The 16,264-nt window shown below is 29.2% G+C and overlaps 1 protein-coding gene across 1 annotated transcript; it reads right to left on the bottom strand.

The window, feature by feature from the left end:
* Positions 1 to 66: 66 nt before the first annotated feature.
* On the bottom strand, positions 67 to 5,739 carry LOC113863670 (linoleate 13S-lipoxygenase 3-1, chloroplastic-like). The gene is made up of 8 exons (XM_027497320.1): positions 5,314 to 5,739; positions 4,753 to 5,033; positions 3,752 to 3,992; positions 3,338 to 3,640; positions 1,883 to 2,076; positions 1,477 to 1,769; positions 1,112 to 1,378; positions 67 to 1,026 (listed from the first exon to the last, which is right to left on the bottom strand). The coding sequence occupies exons 1-8, from the start codon at positions 5,669 to 5,671 to the stop codon at positions 267 to 269; spliced, it is 2,697 nt and encodes an 898-aa protein (XP_027353121.1). The 5' UTR covers positions 5,672 to 5,739; the 3' UTR covers positions 67 to 266.
* Between the last annotated feature and the right edge of the window lie 10,525 nt (positions 5,740 to 16,264).

Raw genomic sequence — 16,264 nt, 5'->3', positions numbered from 1 at the left:
AAAAAGTTAATAAGGTTGGTCTAATTTATCATTAACTTATATAAATTAATAAATACATATATAATCAAAGTAATTTTGTTTTATTGAAATGTGTGTGTATATGTATATATATTCCAAATTTCTAACAAATATAACACATGCTACATTTTTTCTCGTGTGATCATTAATGCCTTGAATAATGGTCAAGGGATCTATCCTAAATTCTTATGAAGATGAAAATTGTTGGGATTGTGGCGCACAGCAAGGCGAAGGCGTATAGGTGGTGTTTACGTGGACACGCTATTAGGAACCCCTCTACATGTAACGCCAGGTGGAGAGGTAGGTGCAAGTAACTCATAAGGCAACACTCCAGCGCCACAACGGTTCCTGAGAGTTGGATCACAGTTCCTTATCTCAATCTCCTTCTCTATCCCTCTGATCTCTGCGGAGAACCTGTAGAATGCCTCAATAATCTCTGCATCACCTGACCAAATGGATGCCTGTTGCCGTTCTCCCAGATACTCCTCGTCAGGTGAGTGAGTAGAGAGTGTGTCAACCACAGCCATATATTTTGTCGCTTGTAACAAACTGGGCAACGCATTTAGGAAATACTTTTGCGGATCTGCTAAGAAATTCGCATATTCTGCCTCATCACTCTCTTCTGGGATTAATCTTCGCATCAACGGAGGACGATTTGGTACATAACCTCCATAAGGGTACTGCCCAAAATTAAGAGCTGCATGTTGTGCGGACACCGTCCAAATCAAGGTGGTAAGGATATACACAAGATCCTCCCTATTATTCAATGTGGGCCACCAGCTTTCATGCCTTAGATCAGCATGGCCCACATTGATTGACTCAGTGTACCAAGCTTGTAGCTCTTTGTCATTGCAAATCAGGTTTGAATGCCTGTAGTAGTGGTTCACATAGGTGCGGACCCAGTTCTCAATTGCAGACCAGATCAGAAGCCCATCCGCTGCATAAGGGTAGTCTTTTATTAGGAGCTTTAGACCATTTGGTTGTGATGGGTCAGGCACCGCCATTCCCCTGCAGGGAGGGAAATCTTTAATATAAGATTCATTGAATTCTCAACTTCTCTTCAACACTCTCACTCAGCTATATATTTACTAACCTGCGTATGAGATCTGCAGGGAGACCCTCCATGTCAAAGCGCCACATATTTTTGTATGCAGCAGAACTGATCTCCATGCAATAGCGGCCAGGAGTAAAGCAAGACTCAATAATTCCATCAGCATTGATAAGTTTCTGACGAGCTAAAGCATTGATATCCAATGTGTACCTCATGTGTGGATCCAACAGCTTGAAAATAGGATGCATTGCACTTAATTGCCTATGAGCAGACAATATAAATGGTTCGATGCAGGCATGCGTACGTAACCTGTATACAATTCAGTAAAAACCGCCGAGATACAATTTATATTAGTTCAAAGAATGATTTATTAAATAATATATATGGGCCTTTACGGCTTTGCTCACCAGTGGTTAACAAGTTGGTGCACGCCAGCATCATTGGCGCAAACATGAGCCTTGGCAAGCTGCCACATCCAATTGGTAGTTGCATCCACAGGAGGGATAACTACGCGTTTTGAACTGGAACCGGGACCGAGGCTAAGTTCAATGGCAATAGGCTTGAGAGTGCCAAGGGGTGTCAAGAAAAAGATGGTGCGTGTAGCGTAAGATTTTCTATCATCAAGGGCATTGATTCCGTCAAGAAATGGAAGATAGGCATCATGGTAATTTATCATAAACAGCTTATTTTCCACTATTGCCTGACAAATTCAAAGAAATAAACATAGTACTAGGGGATAAAGTGTTGAAGATAAGTCATGGGATTTGGAAACAAAGCATATTTTGTCTTTTTATTAAGGATTTTGTGGGGTACCTGTTGCACAGTCATGCCATTAAGCTGTCCTAGAATGTGCTCTTCTTTAAGTGCAGACTCTTGGGGGCCATATATTTCCGGGTCAAGCTTGCTTACCGGTGGGAAAACTTTAAGCCCCTCAATGTTAACAGGATTGATTCCTGCTACTGCTTGCCGGGCGAATTCGTCATCTCGCAGCCAGGCAAACTTGTCCTCTGTACGATAAAAACATGCGATCATTAGTTTAATCAGCCAGAAAAGCAAAAACAACATTTTGGTTATATTACTATTGTTAGTCCTACCTGTTAAACGCTTGTAATCAACCATTGGATAAGAGGTTGGTTCTACATGATAAGCACATATAACAAACTACCTGAACTCTTGGCAAGTCTAATGGTATGTTTCAGCCTTCAGTTTTAAGAAAAAATTAAAAATAAAATAAAGGATGGGTAAGATTTATACTTTTAACAAATATTTTTCAATTTGACATCTTATAAATAAAATAATAAATTAACATATACTTAATTCTTAATCTTTTTATTTTTTTATAAATGTTTCATAGTTCTTTAACTTTAAAAATAATAAAAAGAATTACCGTTCGTTCTCTTTCTTTCCAAAAATTCATTCCTAAATATCCCTTAATGAAAGATAATATCTAATTTAATTTTTTGCTATTAAGTAGAGATAGAAATATTCCTTTTTATCAAACTTATTATATGTTATGATATGCTTCATGTTTTCAAAGTCAAAACAATATCAATAAGGATACAGAGGGATGCCACCCGCGCAAGAACGACAAAGAGATTCTCTCCCACGTCCTAACGTCTCAAACTTATTTTTTTCAATCTAAAAAATACTCTCGTGGGGACCTTAAATTTACATTACAATTTGATTGCGTGATGAGAGTTTCATGGATTCTTTTCTTTAAAATAAATCACTAACAATTTCTTCGGTTAGAAGAAAATAAAAGGGAGAGATATTTTCTTTTAGTAGAAGTTTGAATTTGTCTTGTTAAACAATTTAGAGGAGGATATAAGAGATTTAAAATATCATTTGTCTCATTCTTACTTTACCTCCAAATTGGAAAGATTTAAAAAAAATATCTTTCATTATTTTAAACTTAAATAACTAAATTATTTTAAAATCTAAATTTACCCGAACGCAATATATATCTGATTTGGACAGATCTCTTATTTCTTTACCAAAACGCAATATATATCTAACTAAATAATTTAATTTAGGGACATTGTTATTAATGCCGATAACCAGAAGTTGATTATTTAAGTATGCTTGACGCGGGACTTAGGATGTGTATAAATGAAATGTGATGCGTAAAACTCGATCTTACATAAGCATGTATAACATTGAGATATATCTAAGATTGGAATCTTACTCCAAAGAGGTAGTTAAGTGAGGTTAGTGATCAAGATAAATATTAGTTTACGCAAAAAATATAATAATTAGAAGGAAACTCACTAGAAATAATCTTGGGGATGTCATACTTAAGAAGTCCCCGGCTGCATTCTTGCATCTTGGTGACCACTTGTGGCAATGAGAAGATCTCATCTTGCAAATCACTGTAAAGGTCGTCTATGTCTGAAAATCGGTTGAAATCGTGGTTACTAGCAGAAAGAGTAGCCTTAAGGCCAGGGATCAAGTTATGGAGCACTGCCTTGAGCCTCTTGATGACGAATGTGTTCCGCTTAGACTCATCGAATTGCTCGTCTCTTGGTACGTACATAGGCAGTGGCATCTCCACTCGACTCTCAGCATGCATATCTGTATCACGCAACCGCATTATGGCATATTACCTATTACGTAATGATTCTGATTTCATACACTTTTGCATACTCTTTGCTTTTTACGCAAAACTAACTACCCTCATTGTACCTGTATCAGTGGGGGCGCGTCCAGTACGACAGCGTCTTGGGAATGGATGGTTTTGGGATCCACCAAGAGTAGGTCTCGTTAGGTCAACTCCTTTATCTGGATTTCCCAGATCATTGTATGTATCGAAATCATATATTCTATCAGATAGTGTTCTAACTCCTTTCCCATCACCTCTAAGATTTATCAGCTCCCTCTCCCTCAATACTCTTAGCCCACTAGGTGTATCTCCAGGTAAATATGTCTGCCAAATAAATCACATAATCTACTATATAACCCAATTTAACAATCTTTTTGTTTTTCTGCTAAAAACCAGAGTTAAATGTAAAAATATTGTGACATGTAATAAAATATTAGTTTTATCATTTTGTTTTTCTTCCAAGTGTATTAAATTGGGTGGTCTTTGTTGTCGGTGGTTGATTCGTAAGCTTAAAGGTCCATAACCCCAGCTTTAATCAATAATAATTTTCAAATGGAAGCTTGTTTACGACTTAATTAAAATTTGCAACTTGTGATTCTTGCGGAAGACTTTTTCTTTGATACAAAATAAAAGGTGCTGTTCATCATTATTTAAAAATAAATAAATGCTAACCAATATCCTAAAAGTATTAGATAAAGAATTAAAATATTTAAAAATATTATTAGAACACTTTCCTTCATTATTTTTAATTTTTTAATGAATGCTATCAACCCTTTTAAAAATATCGGTTAATAAACTAATAAATAAAGTTTTTATTAAAAATTATAAAATGAATATATTTTTACATTTTTAATTTTTTAACTATGCTTTAAAACACTAATTAATATTTTCTTAAAATAAATAATAAAACAAGCAAGTTTACAAATGGAAGTTGAAGTTTTTCAACAAAGAAATAAAAAATGAGCTGCCTATTCAAGTAGTTGGCGTTCAAGAAATAGAACTACTAATATATTAAAATTGGTTTGACCTTTCCATGTTGAACAAAAAAAATAAATAAATACTAATACGTGGGCAGTTAAGTTACCTTGTTTGAAAAGAATATCCTCTTTCCGCGATGATCCTTTGTAGCTTGGACCCATGAATTACAGGGGAAATGAACTGGTCCACTGGCAAACCCTTCGATGGTTATACTTTCCAAGAAGAACTCTCTTTGGTGTTTGTTAGTCACAGAGATAGCTCCAGGGACCCCAAAATTGGAGTCAACAATGAATTCAGTTATATAATTAACTCTCTTTGCTTTCACGTTGAATTTCTTCGACCAGTCCTTCAGCACTGCTTCTTTGCTCTTCTTTGGAGATTTCGTTTCTATGTAGCAGAATAAGAACCAAACTATGAGCGAAAATTCATTGATTACCACTCATTCGTATTTTACTCGAGCTGTACCAATTAAAATGGACTTATGGAGAAAAAGAATATTTGAAATATATTTAATACGCACCCTGGAGACAAAAAAAAAAAGGACTTTTCTTTCTTGGAATGTTAAAAAAAAGTGGTTAAGTTGAAGAAATTGCGACTCGAAAAAGGGAAAGCAATTGGGTGTCGAATGGTTGTGTTTGGTAACAAAGGTAAGACGTGAAAGGCTTACTGGGATCAATCTCAGTGCTGATAAGCTCCAACGCCACATTTCTTGTTCCTATCCTATCATTGATGGCATCCAAATGCTTCCACATGGTGTCTTTGAAATCCTCTATGATTTTGTTCCTTACTGTCACCACAGCTCTAACCTTGAATTGCACTGGTTTCTCAGCATGAACAGAGGCCTTAACCAAATCCTCACTGATAGCTGCCACTGGAAACTTTGCACCTTTCCTCAACCTCATTAGTACTCTTATTCTGTTTTCCATGGGAACCAAGTTAGGATTGACCCCTAGCTTATGTTGAAAACTGTTACTGTGCAGAAAGAATTTTGAGGAAGAGCCCATAATTTCCTTTGCAAGGACCATCTTCTATTTACTCTTTTGTTAACTGTATAGCTCTGCTTCTTTTGCGCAATGAAGATAGAGGTGGCAGAAGCTATGGGATGAGGGAGCATTTGCTTTTATACCATAATCTCCAACATCACCAAATAAATAAATAAAAATACAAGTCCCATATTTATTTGTCAATCTACTTACCTGAATTGGCTACTCAGTCAAAGCCTCTTTTAGGCGGAAAAACGCGGTGTGGACGAGAAAATAATTATTTTCTTACATTTAACTAGTTAGAATACTTCTGTGTATACGGATTTTTTTTTTATCAAATAATTACAAGATTTTTTTTGTGTATTTATTTTCTATAATCAAATTTACTTAATTTAAATTACTTTTTTATTTTTATCATTAAAATGTTTTAAATTATACATTATTGTTAATTTTTACCTTAATATTTTTATTTAAAATTAAGTTTTAGTTATTTAAAATATTTAAGTAATAATAAGTTTCTATCTTATAAAAGTGATAAACAGGAAAAATGTTTGATTAAGTTCCTCAATCATCAACTATAGTATTAATTATATCAATAGTCTAATATAATATTTTATAATTGAATGATAATATAATTTTTTAGTGTTAATTTATTTTAATTAAATTTAATATTTTATAACTCTATATCTATCTTTATTATTAAAATTGATTTTTTTTGTATTTATCAGTATTATTAAATTAAAATAATTTTTAAATAAAAATTAAAATATATGATATGGTTATTTTTAAATTTAATAAACTAAAAACAATTTTGTATTATTGAAAATAAATATTCTATTATATTATATTTAATTTAATTAAAGAGATAATTTTTTTAAAATTAGGAATAAATTAAATTAAAAAATTAAATATTTGATATAAATGAAATCAAATTATGTAATGAAAAGGAAAATAAATTTTTATATTAATACTCTTATTTAATATAACTCTTAAAAATTCATTTAATAAAAACAACTCACATTATATAGCAGTAAATTTCTAAAAAAGACAATTTCTACTTAGTGAGAATGCACAAGTGTTATGCTCTATTGACTTCACAAGTATTATTTAAGATTTTTTTTATTGTAAATAGAGCTAAAAAAATCACTTCTTGGAGAGCAAAGGATCAAGAGGTTTGATTAAGATGTCAACTAGTTGATCATCTGAGGATATTGGTAGCAGATGAAAAAAGTTTGGCTTATATTTTTTTACGAACAACATGAAAGTCAATTTTAATATGTTTTATATCTTCATGAAAATTGAGATTTGCTGGAATATAAAGAGTTGATTGTTCACTGTCACAATGTAACAAGGATGAACTGATAGAAGGTGCATGAAAATCAGAGGGAGGATATATGTAAGCCATTGTAATTCTCACACAGTGGAAGCTCGTGCCTTCTATTTAGCTTCAGATGATGATGACCTTATGATGGTGCCTATATCGTTTTTTCGGTTAAGTTTAAACACACAAAATTCCAAATTCTGGTTTACGGCTACAGTTTTAGATTTCTTTTAAGCAGTCAACGGCAGCGCTTACGACTAAAATTTTTTGAATTTTAGTTTCAACAGTATTTTGGGAAAACCATACAGATTTGAATATACCCTTAAATGATCCGTTCAAAGAGAATATTGATCCACACAAATATTTTTATATTGGAATTTCTTTAGTTTTTTGAGTGTTCCCATCTTCAATCCTACCAGACCAAATTAGAAGCCCTGATAAGAGCGCCACTTGGGGGCTTCTCCACCAAGCCCACAAGGTAGTATTGATAGCATTATGGTGCTAACTTGTTTAATTAATTAATTCCAATAGTCTCACTTTAAGACAGAGGAGGACCAAATTAGAGTGCATCTTTGAATGTCAAAGTGAATATGATTTTCTCATCTCATTTCATCCGAATTTGACATCACACGAAGAAAATCAAAACGCAAGAATTTGCAATAAGAGCAAAACCTTTGGGAAGAAGAAAGAAAGAGGTAATATTAAAATGGCAGCCGCACTTGTTGGGACCATAGAATTGTTGTGGAATGTAAACAGAAGATGGCCGGAAACCTTGTTCTATCATTTATACACTTCTTTTTATAAAAACTTTTGACTCTTCTTTTTTTATCTAACCCCTCAGAATATATCTCAGCTCCTTTGAAACAGACCGCCATTGTCGTAATCATTTAAGAAAAAAAAAAAATACCTTCACACCCTTTTTTTTTATATTAAATGAGTGGAAGAAAAGAGAAAAAAAATTACTGTAATGAATAATATTAAAAGTATATATTGAGTTTATTTACTTGTGAATAATTTAAATCGGATCAAACTAGTTTTTTAAATTAAATAAATAAATTTAAAAGTTAAAGTTATATTCAATTATTTGAACTAGTCAAGTTTAAATTTTACAAACTTGACATTAGTTGTTCGAGAATAATTTGTGTGTATAATATATACATAGTTTTATTTATTAAATTTACTTACTTTTTATATCATTATTATTATTATTATTAATGTGTATTATTATTTAATTTTTTAAGTGTTATAATTTAAATAAATAATAATAATTTTTTTTTAAAAATGTTATTTTTATAATAATTTTTTTATTTTTGACTTTAAGTCATCTTTATATAAATAAAATTTTATTTTACTCTTTAATATAAAAAATTTATTAAATACTAAATTATTACTGAGCATGTAAATTAACTAACACTGAATTATTTTAACTTAATCATAGTTTTATTAAATATTTTAAAGAAACTTTGTTGTACTGTCCACCTCAAAAAAATAGCCAAACTTTGTTAATAAGATTATGTTATTTAATTTATTTTAACGTGTTTTCAAAATAAACAATAAAGGATTAATAAATAATAAAAATTATAAAAAAATACAGTATTTAATGTAATAGATCATATACTATAATTTTTAATAAAAATTTATTGATATAAAATTTTATTATATCTTTTGATATAATTTAAAAATATGTATATAAATATTAATATTTAATAAATTTTATTACTCATTTAAAAATTATAAAAAATGATTTAATATTTTCTTTGATAAAAGCAACTATTGTAAGTATTATTTATTAAAAATAAAGTTTTATAATTCCTTTTTACATATACAATTGTTAATGGATTAGTTAACCTATGTATAGTACTAACTTTCTCCCATTAAAATTGTTAACGACATTTTATGTATATTTTTAGATTTAGAAATATTTTAATTTGTTACTCTATTCAATGGTTTAATATATTTTCATTTTCACATTTTAATGTTTTTAAATTTTCATATATCTAATGATTTAGGTTCAATTTTTTATATTATAATATTTATTTCTTTAAATCTGAAATAAAAATTAAATTTTATTAAATTGTATATGTAAGGATTAAGAAAGGATTAATTTATATTGCTGTGAGTTACGTACAATTTTATACTATTTAATTTCTTTTAAAAATCAACCATTGAATTTAATTTTTTTATCGTCTAAATCATATGTGCATAATTTTAAATTAATCTAAAATGATTTAGTACTTCATTATATACATAAAAATTAATATAACATATACTTAAAAAAAAACGAAAGGAAAAATCAAACTCTTAAATCTCTATTCTTTTAATTTAATCTAACTTTTATTCATTTCAATTCAATCCTCTTGAACACAAATCATTTTATTATAAGTAAATACCCTACCCATTACCATTAATTTTCATGAATATTGGTTAAGTTTATGTGTAATTGTGATCCCCATCTTGCACACGCATAGCTAGACATTCATGAATCACGATTTTTAAAGTATTGTACTGCATCTACACGTCAGATAGTTCAATTAACGGAACCAAGGGGAAGGAGGAAAAATACATGATGCCCATGTTACCTATCTCTGTGTTTTCCCACTGAAGTAAAGCAAAATCTTACCTCATTCTCAACCCAATTCCCATATTTGAAGGCCAGAACTTCTGCTGCCAACTGAACATGCCCTTTCATATATAGCTTAGTGTTTTCTTAGTGATAAGTTTGACTCATGTTAGCAAATATATGGACTTCAATTAGCTTTTTTTATGAGTAAACACAAAAGAAGCTCATTATTAAAACTTGATCATATTACAAAATAACATTGATAAAGATATTAAGTGATACGTAAAATTTTGTTTGGATATTATAAAAATGATGATTTACAAGTAAATATAATTTATTGATATCTGAACTCCTTATCACCCTACAACTTGCTTACTATAACCCCCTCACTTCTTGTGCCTCCGTTTCAAGAATTAGTAAGTTTTGTTTGAGGTTACTTACTTCACTAAGTATGATTCCCAAACCCAATGCACCAACTTCATTCCTCTTCCACATGCTTTGTTTAATACAATTCATTCTTTTAAGCACTCCTCCCTTCCCTGCATCTCGAGGATTTTTATATTTTCAATTAAGGCATATATAAATAGACTATTCGAGACAAATATTTCACTAAATTTAAAGTTAGATTCGATTATTTAAATGAGTCAAATTTAAAGTTTGCAAACTTAATATTAATTGCTTGTAAACATATATACATATTTAAATAATTATATATATATATATTTATATTTATAATTGTGTAATTATTATTTATCTAATTTTGATTTTCAAGAATTGATATTTTAAACAAATAGTCATAATATTTTTAAGAGAAACATTTTTTTAAATAAATTTTATTTTTAACCTTAAGTCATATTTACGTAATAAAATTATTTTTTTATCAACATTTTATTTTACTTTTCTAAACAACTTAATTTAAGCAAATGTAAGACGTGCACTGATTTTTATATTAGTTTTAGGCCTATTTTTAAATCTATAATTAATTTATATTTTAAATTAATTAAATTTCTTAAGTTCTTATTATGACTTAATGAGGTGGCATAAATATATAAAATAAATTCATGGTTCAAATTCCTGACTGATTTTAAGTTCTTAGGTGACTGGTTAAATCACTTTGATATTTAGTTAATTGCATCTCTTCGAGGGCACGGGAGAAAATACTTTTTAGTCCGAGAAACATTTCTCATATATATATATATATATATAATCATATATATTTTTTAAAATTATTATTATTTGCTTAAATAATGAAATAAAAACTGTAATTATAAAGCCAATGGTTACTTTGATTTATTGATGTTGGATTTATTACTATATTTTATTTTACTGCATAATTTTTTTGGGTAACTAGCGTTGGTAATTATTTTGTATGATTAAATTTGTGTAGGGTATTATATATCTTTCTTCTACTGTGAATGAATACTAAGAAGAAGAATGCTTTGCAAATGTAAGGGTATTAAAAGACTTTGTTATGAGAAATTATTTACGATGAAAAATGACAGTTTGTAAATAAATAATCTAAGAGCAATTTAGAGACTAGATTTAGGTACATTTTGATTCTTTTAAGTGTGTTGTTTAACATAATACTCAAATAGACGTTGTAAAATAGAATATTAAATAGGAATAGTAAGCAACAATTATGTGAAACTGATTAAACATAGAGATTTTACATGTGCAAAACAAGCACAAGATTGCTGAAATAGAAACAAAACCAAACAAATAAAAGAAACTGGAATTAATATGTAGGAATGTAAAGGTGCGGAATGTAAACATACGACTTCTAGCAATGACAAGCAACAATCATATATCTCTTTGTAACTGGTGTCTGACGCAGTGCAAGTTCTCAGTGTGCAAAGAATTTTAAGTGCGGTATTTGGGTGCAAAAAGTCATCTCCATAGAATACAATTTTGAGGTATTTATAGGTAGGAGGATCACCACCGTCCTCTTTCTTTTGTGGGTACTTTCTTAGTAATTATCTTCTATGCGTGCTTGCATTTCCCATTATCCACAATTGTTTATGACCATTCTGTTGGTTAAGGCTCTTTCCGTAACTGTTATCGCTCATGATCTTTCTTTATGTTGTTGAATATTTGTCTGGTAATAATTGCTGGTCATTGCTAGTAATCGTTTCTAGACTCTTATGGACCTTTATGTATTTCAAGCATTTATGAGAGAAATCAAAGAAGTTCATTTAGCATTGTGGACTTAGAGTAATTTTTCTATCGATTTCTATCTTTCGACTAATTCTGGTGCAAACTGAGAGTACTTTTAGGTCATGTGGACTTGGAATATTTCCTTTGCTCATTCCTGTTTTTCGAGGAAATCTGGAGCTCAATTCGAGTTTGTGGACTTGTAATATTTTCTGACCACTTCTTGCTTTTCGAGCCATTCTGAAGAAGGTCTGGGACTTTAAAATTCTCGAAAACTCCTCTAACAACCTTCAATCTAATGGACTAAAAAAGCTTCAAAAACTCCTCGAAAAGGTCTTCGATCTTGTGAACTTAAAATATTTTTCTACTATTCTCCTATCTTTCAAGCAGTTTTGAGAAAAATTAGGAATGTGACAAAAACATCTAAAACAACTTGAAATGTGACATTTTCGACAAAAATTAAGATTCTTAACAACCTTTGAACACTTCTTGAGTTCAAATCTAATTTTCAATAAAGAATGAGACTCCTTCTCTATCTTTTTAAAACTTCTCAAAATATAGTTTCTTTCAATATGATTTTATAACTTAGAAATTTTTTTTACCCCAAACAAAAATAAAATCTATTTATAATTTTTGCACTTCAGAGGTATTCGATTAATCTCCAACTGTGGGCTAAATCATATCTCTAATACAAATCGTCATCAAAGCGGTTGGAATAAAGTTTCATAAAGTTGACAACTGTTTGGACAATTTTATTGTTAATATATATATATATATATATATATATATATATAATTTTTTTTAATTATTTACACAAATTTGAATTTATGAAAAAAAATATTGAAATAAAATTGAATGTGTTACTCGTTAATTAAATATTGCTATCTATTATTCTAAATATAAAACTTTTTTCGAATAAATTGTTATGATCATTTTTATAAGACTCTTGAAAGTTGTCTCTTTTATTAATTATACTTTTACAAAAATATTTTTAATTGAAATGAAGTAATTAATTAAATCGAAAAAGAGTAAGATATATAATGAATGCCAATATTTTTAAGGACAGTTTTGAAAAATGATTTATATCAATTATTCATAAATTTAATGTTATTAAAGAGATTAATTATGTTTTTAATAGTTGAAAGTAATTAAAAAATCTTAAATTTAATACCAGAAATAGTATAATTTAAAAACGTTAGATATATACTACTTCTTCATTTTTGTTGCATAGATTTTAGAACCAGACTTGCTTGGTAGGACCAGAGAAGCTAAAGTTGGTACTTTGAACGCTTCAATCAACCTGCAAAAAATAAATTTCCAAAAATTGACAAAACAAAAAGGTCGAAAAAAAGAGTACATCTAAATTATTCTTTGGCCCATAGGATAAGCAACTTCGTTATAAGTGAATTAATTCATATCTTATTTATAAAAAAAATAAATAAAAACGTAACTCAATATCGTAATGCAAAATGGGACTATTTATTCCATAAAATAATTTAGAAATGATGATATACTGATCGGCCCAATTGAACCTATCATTCACAAAAGCTTTGGTCTAATCCTTTAAAAAACAACTAAAACGTTTTCAATCAATTATTATTTGGCTCTTAATATGTAAATTAAAACTCAGTATGAAAAAATTATAGGTTACTAAACGAGTGTTTGAGTTTTGTTTAGACAACTTAATACCACGCACATGTATTTTATTTTAATATATATATATATATATATATATATATATATATTAACTGAATTCTATGATTATAAAAATATGTAATAAAATAAATAAAACATAATAAATTATAATAATTTTAAAATATAATTATTCTAAAATAATAATAACAATATATCAAATATTGTGAATTTATATAAATAAAAAATTTGTAAAAAATAATAAATTACATTTCACTTTAACTGCGAGTAATTATTGTAGGGTATAATTTTGTTTTATTTTATAATTACTACTAAATTTTGTCAAATTTATGTTGTACCCGTTACGAAAACATGTGCGACGGGCTGGGATTGTAGCTTTGCCTGGAATGGTATGATGATGAGGTGCCATCCTCAATTTGATATTTCTCCGAACCCTTTTTGCTACTCTAAAAAGTGAGTTTTCCTGTTTAATGTGACACAAAGAAAATGGCTTATGGTAATAAGCGGTCAGCTGAGAGAATAAGTAGGTGCTTGCATTGAGCTAAAAGGGGAACGGTGAGGATGGCAAAAAGTTGATTTGTGTGAAAGCATCAAGGATGTAGATAGCACCTTCACATTTGTGGTTGGTCATGTTGTACATTACAGCCAAGCTCTCGCAATTCTAGTTATGGAGTCCATGTACTAAAAGCACTAGTTTATAATTGGAGCAGGTGAAATCCAGGAATCGGTCCGGTAAGTGAGCGACATTCCCATGCGAGTGTGGGTGCTCCTCATTGTTTCAAATGTCGCACATACTCGTACTTATATATGCTAATGACCATTGACCCTATTCCCTCCTTCATTTTCATCCTTATTTTCTCACTTGTTTTTTCTTGGCTCTGCCCATACCTCATTTAAGATCAAGATAATTTGTCTGCCACAGATTTCCATATTATTTTATTCACCAATACAACCACAATCATCTTTCCATTTTCTAATTTTACAAATTATATTACTTAGTTGCTACAGAATGGATTCTGATCATCTCGATCTCTTCAAACTAGACTCACCTTCCAAGTTCCAAGACCACATGCACTTTTACATATACACGTTAGCGAAGAATATCATATTATATTCCGAATATTAGAATTATGCGGCTTCTCCACAAACCTAACCATATTAATGGATGCTAGTACATTTGCGATGTGCAACCAAACCGACAAAAACTAGACTATGCGAGCAATTGTTTTGTTTGTACGAATTTCAGTCAAATTCTAGTCTTGTGGGTCTTAGAAGAGTGAGTTTATGTACTAGAAAACACATGTTTATAGCTTCTTCTTTTCATGTTGAAATTTGACATGATCCTGTAACTATTTATATTATTATTATTATTATTATTATTGAAATTCGATGAATCTTAATCTACTAGTCTTTATGTGCTCTCTTTAACGAAGATCCCGCCATGACTAAGCCTTATATTACAGTTGTATAGAGACTAGTTCCCTCTTTAGCACTCCAATCTTATCAAGATAAGCATTCTTGTGATCTAATGGTTAAAAGGTTGACACAATACGCCCACTTAGAATCATACCCCTTAAAAGTATTCTCCCCCACGTGTTGTTGATAAAGAAAGAAATTAAGGTCGAATGAATAACGAATAAGAATGTAAGAGAAGAATGTCTTATGCATTTTATACAAGTATGACTGGGGATAAGAGTGTAAATTAATATCACGATAAGTGTAAATAAATAATTAATAAAAAATAATTTTATATAAAAAATATAATATTTAATATTATAAATATATCAAATCTTACGATATCATGTATTTTTAATAAAAAATAATTATTATATCTTTAAATATAAGTTTAATTTTTTTAATAATGTTAATATATAATGGATGTGTTTGAATAACTAGCTAAAATATGAAAACTTAATTGATTAAATTAAAAGTATTGAATAAAACTAGCTGTTAGACTAACTAATAATCATATATTTTTAAAAACTATAATTTTTTATATTTTAGTTTATTCATTTTTCATCTTTTAAATGGAAATAAAACTTTAATTTTACTTCTAGTTATAAATAATTTATTATAAAAATAAGATTTAATAACTTTAGTAAATCTTTCTCTAGACATTAACAATTTATTGTTTTATAAAATAATAAATATTATTATATTTATTTATATGATTTGTAACATATTTTCTTTCTTTTTAATGTAAAAAAGTAAAAAAAAATAATTTAAAAAATTGAATGAATAAAAAATAAATTACTTAAATATTATACAAAAAAAAAAACACTTTTCAACTAGTAACTAGAAAAATGTTTGTATACATAACATTTAAAAAATATTAATAATATAATTATACATAAAACTCTTTTTATTCAACAAACTTTTCAATTAATTAAAATTCGACAACAAACACGTTGACTATCTAAAGAAACAAAAGAGAAATTAACGAAGAGATATTAGTCGAATACATAAAAAAGATTAAAAAAATAATTATATTATGTAACTTATATAAATTTTATAATTTAAAAAAAAATTACATATGACCACATCATTGAATAATTTATCGTAAATTAGGTCGTGTTTGGGGACTTGAACCAAAGAGAAATGAGGCTACGGTCAATTTGGCCATGAAATTCATCAAATTCCCATCTCAATTTTCTAGTCCCAAAGCTGAGCCCTCAAAGCCATTGGCTTCCAAGATCCGCTCACAAAGAATTTCACTTCGTTAAAAAGTGTCTCCCTCTCCTCATTACTATCCTCCTACCACCATCACCACCTTTTCTCCTCAACTATATATACATATATATTTTTTATTTTCTAACTTGCTGCTAGTTTCACACTAAGCGCATTCATTCCCTGCTCTCACAATGAAGGTACTCTCTCTCTCTCTCTCATCTTACATTAGTTCATGTTATTAATACCACCAGAATGTTTTTTGTTTTTTTATAATTTACAG

Source organism: Abrus precatorius, unplaced genomic scaffold (assembly GCF_003935025.1).
Source record: "Abrus precatorius isolate BTA unplaced genomic scaffold, Abrus_2018 Scaffold3, whole genome shotgun sequence".
Classification (NCBI taxonomy): domain Eukaryota; kingdom Viridiplantae; phylum Streptophyta; class Magnoliopsida; order Fabales; family Fabaceae; genus Abrus; species Abrus precatorius.
Note: the sequence above shows the minus strand (reverse complement) of the source record. Positions and strands in the feature narration are given on the sequence as shown.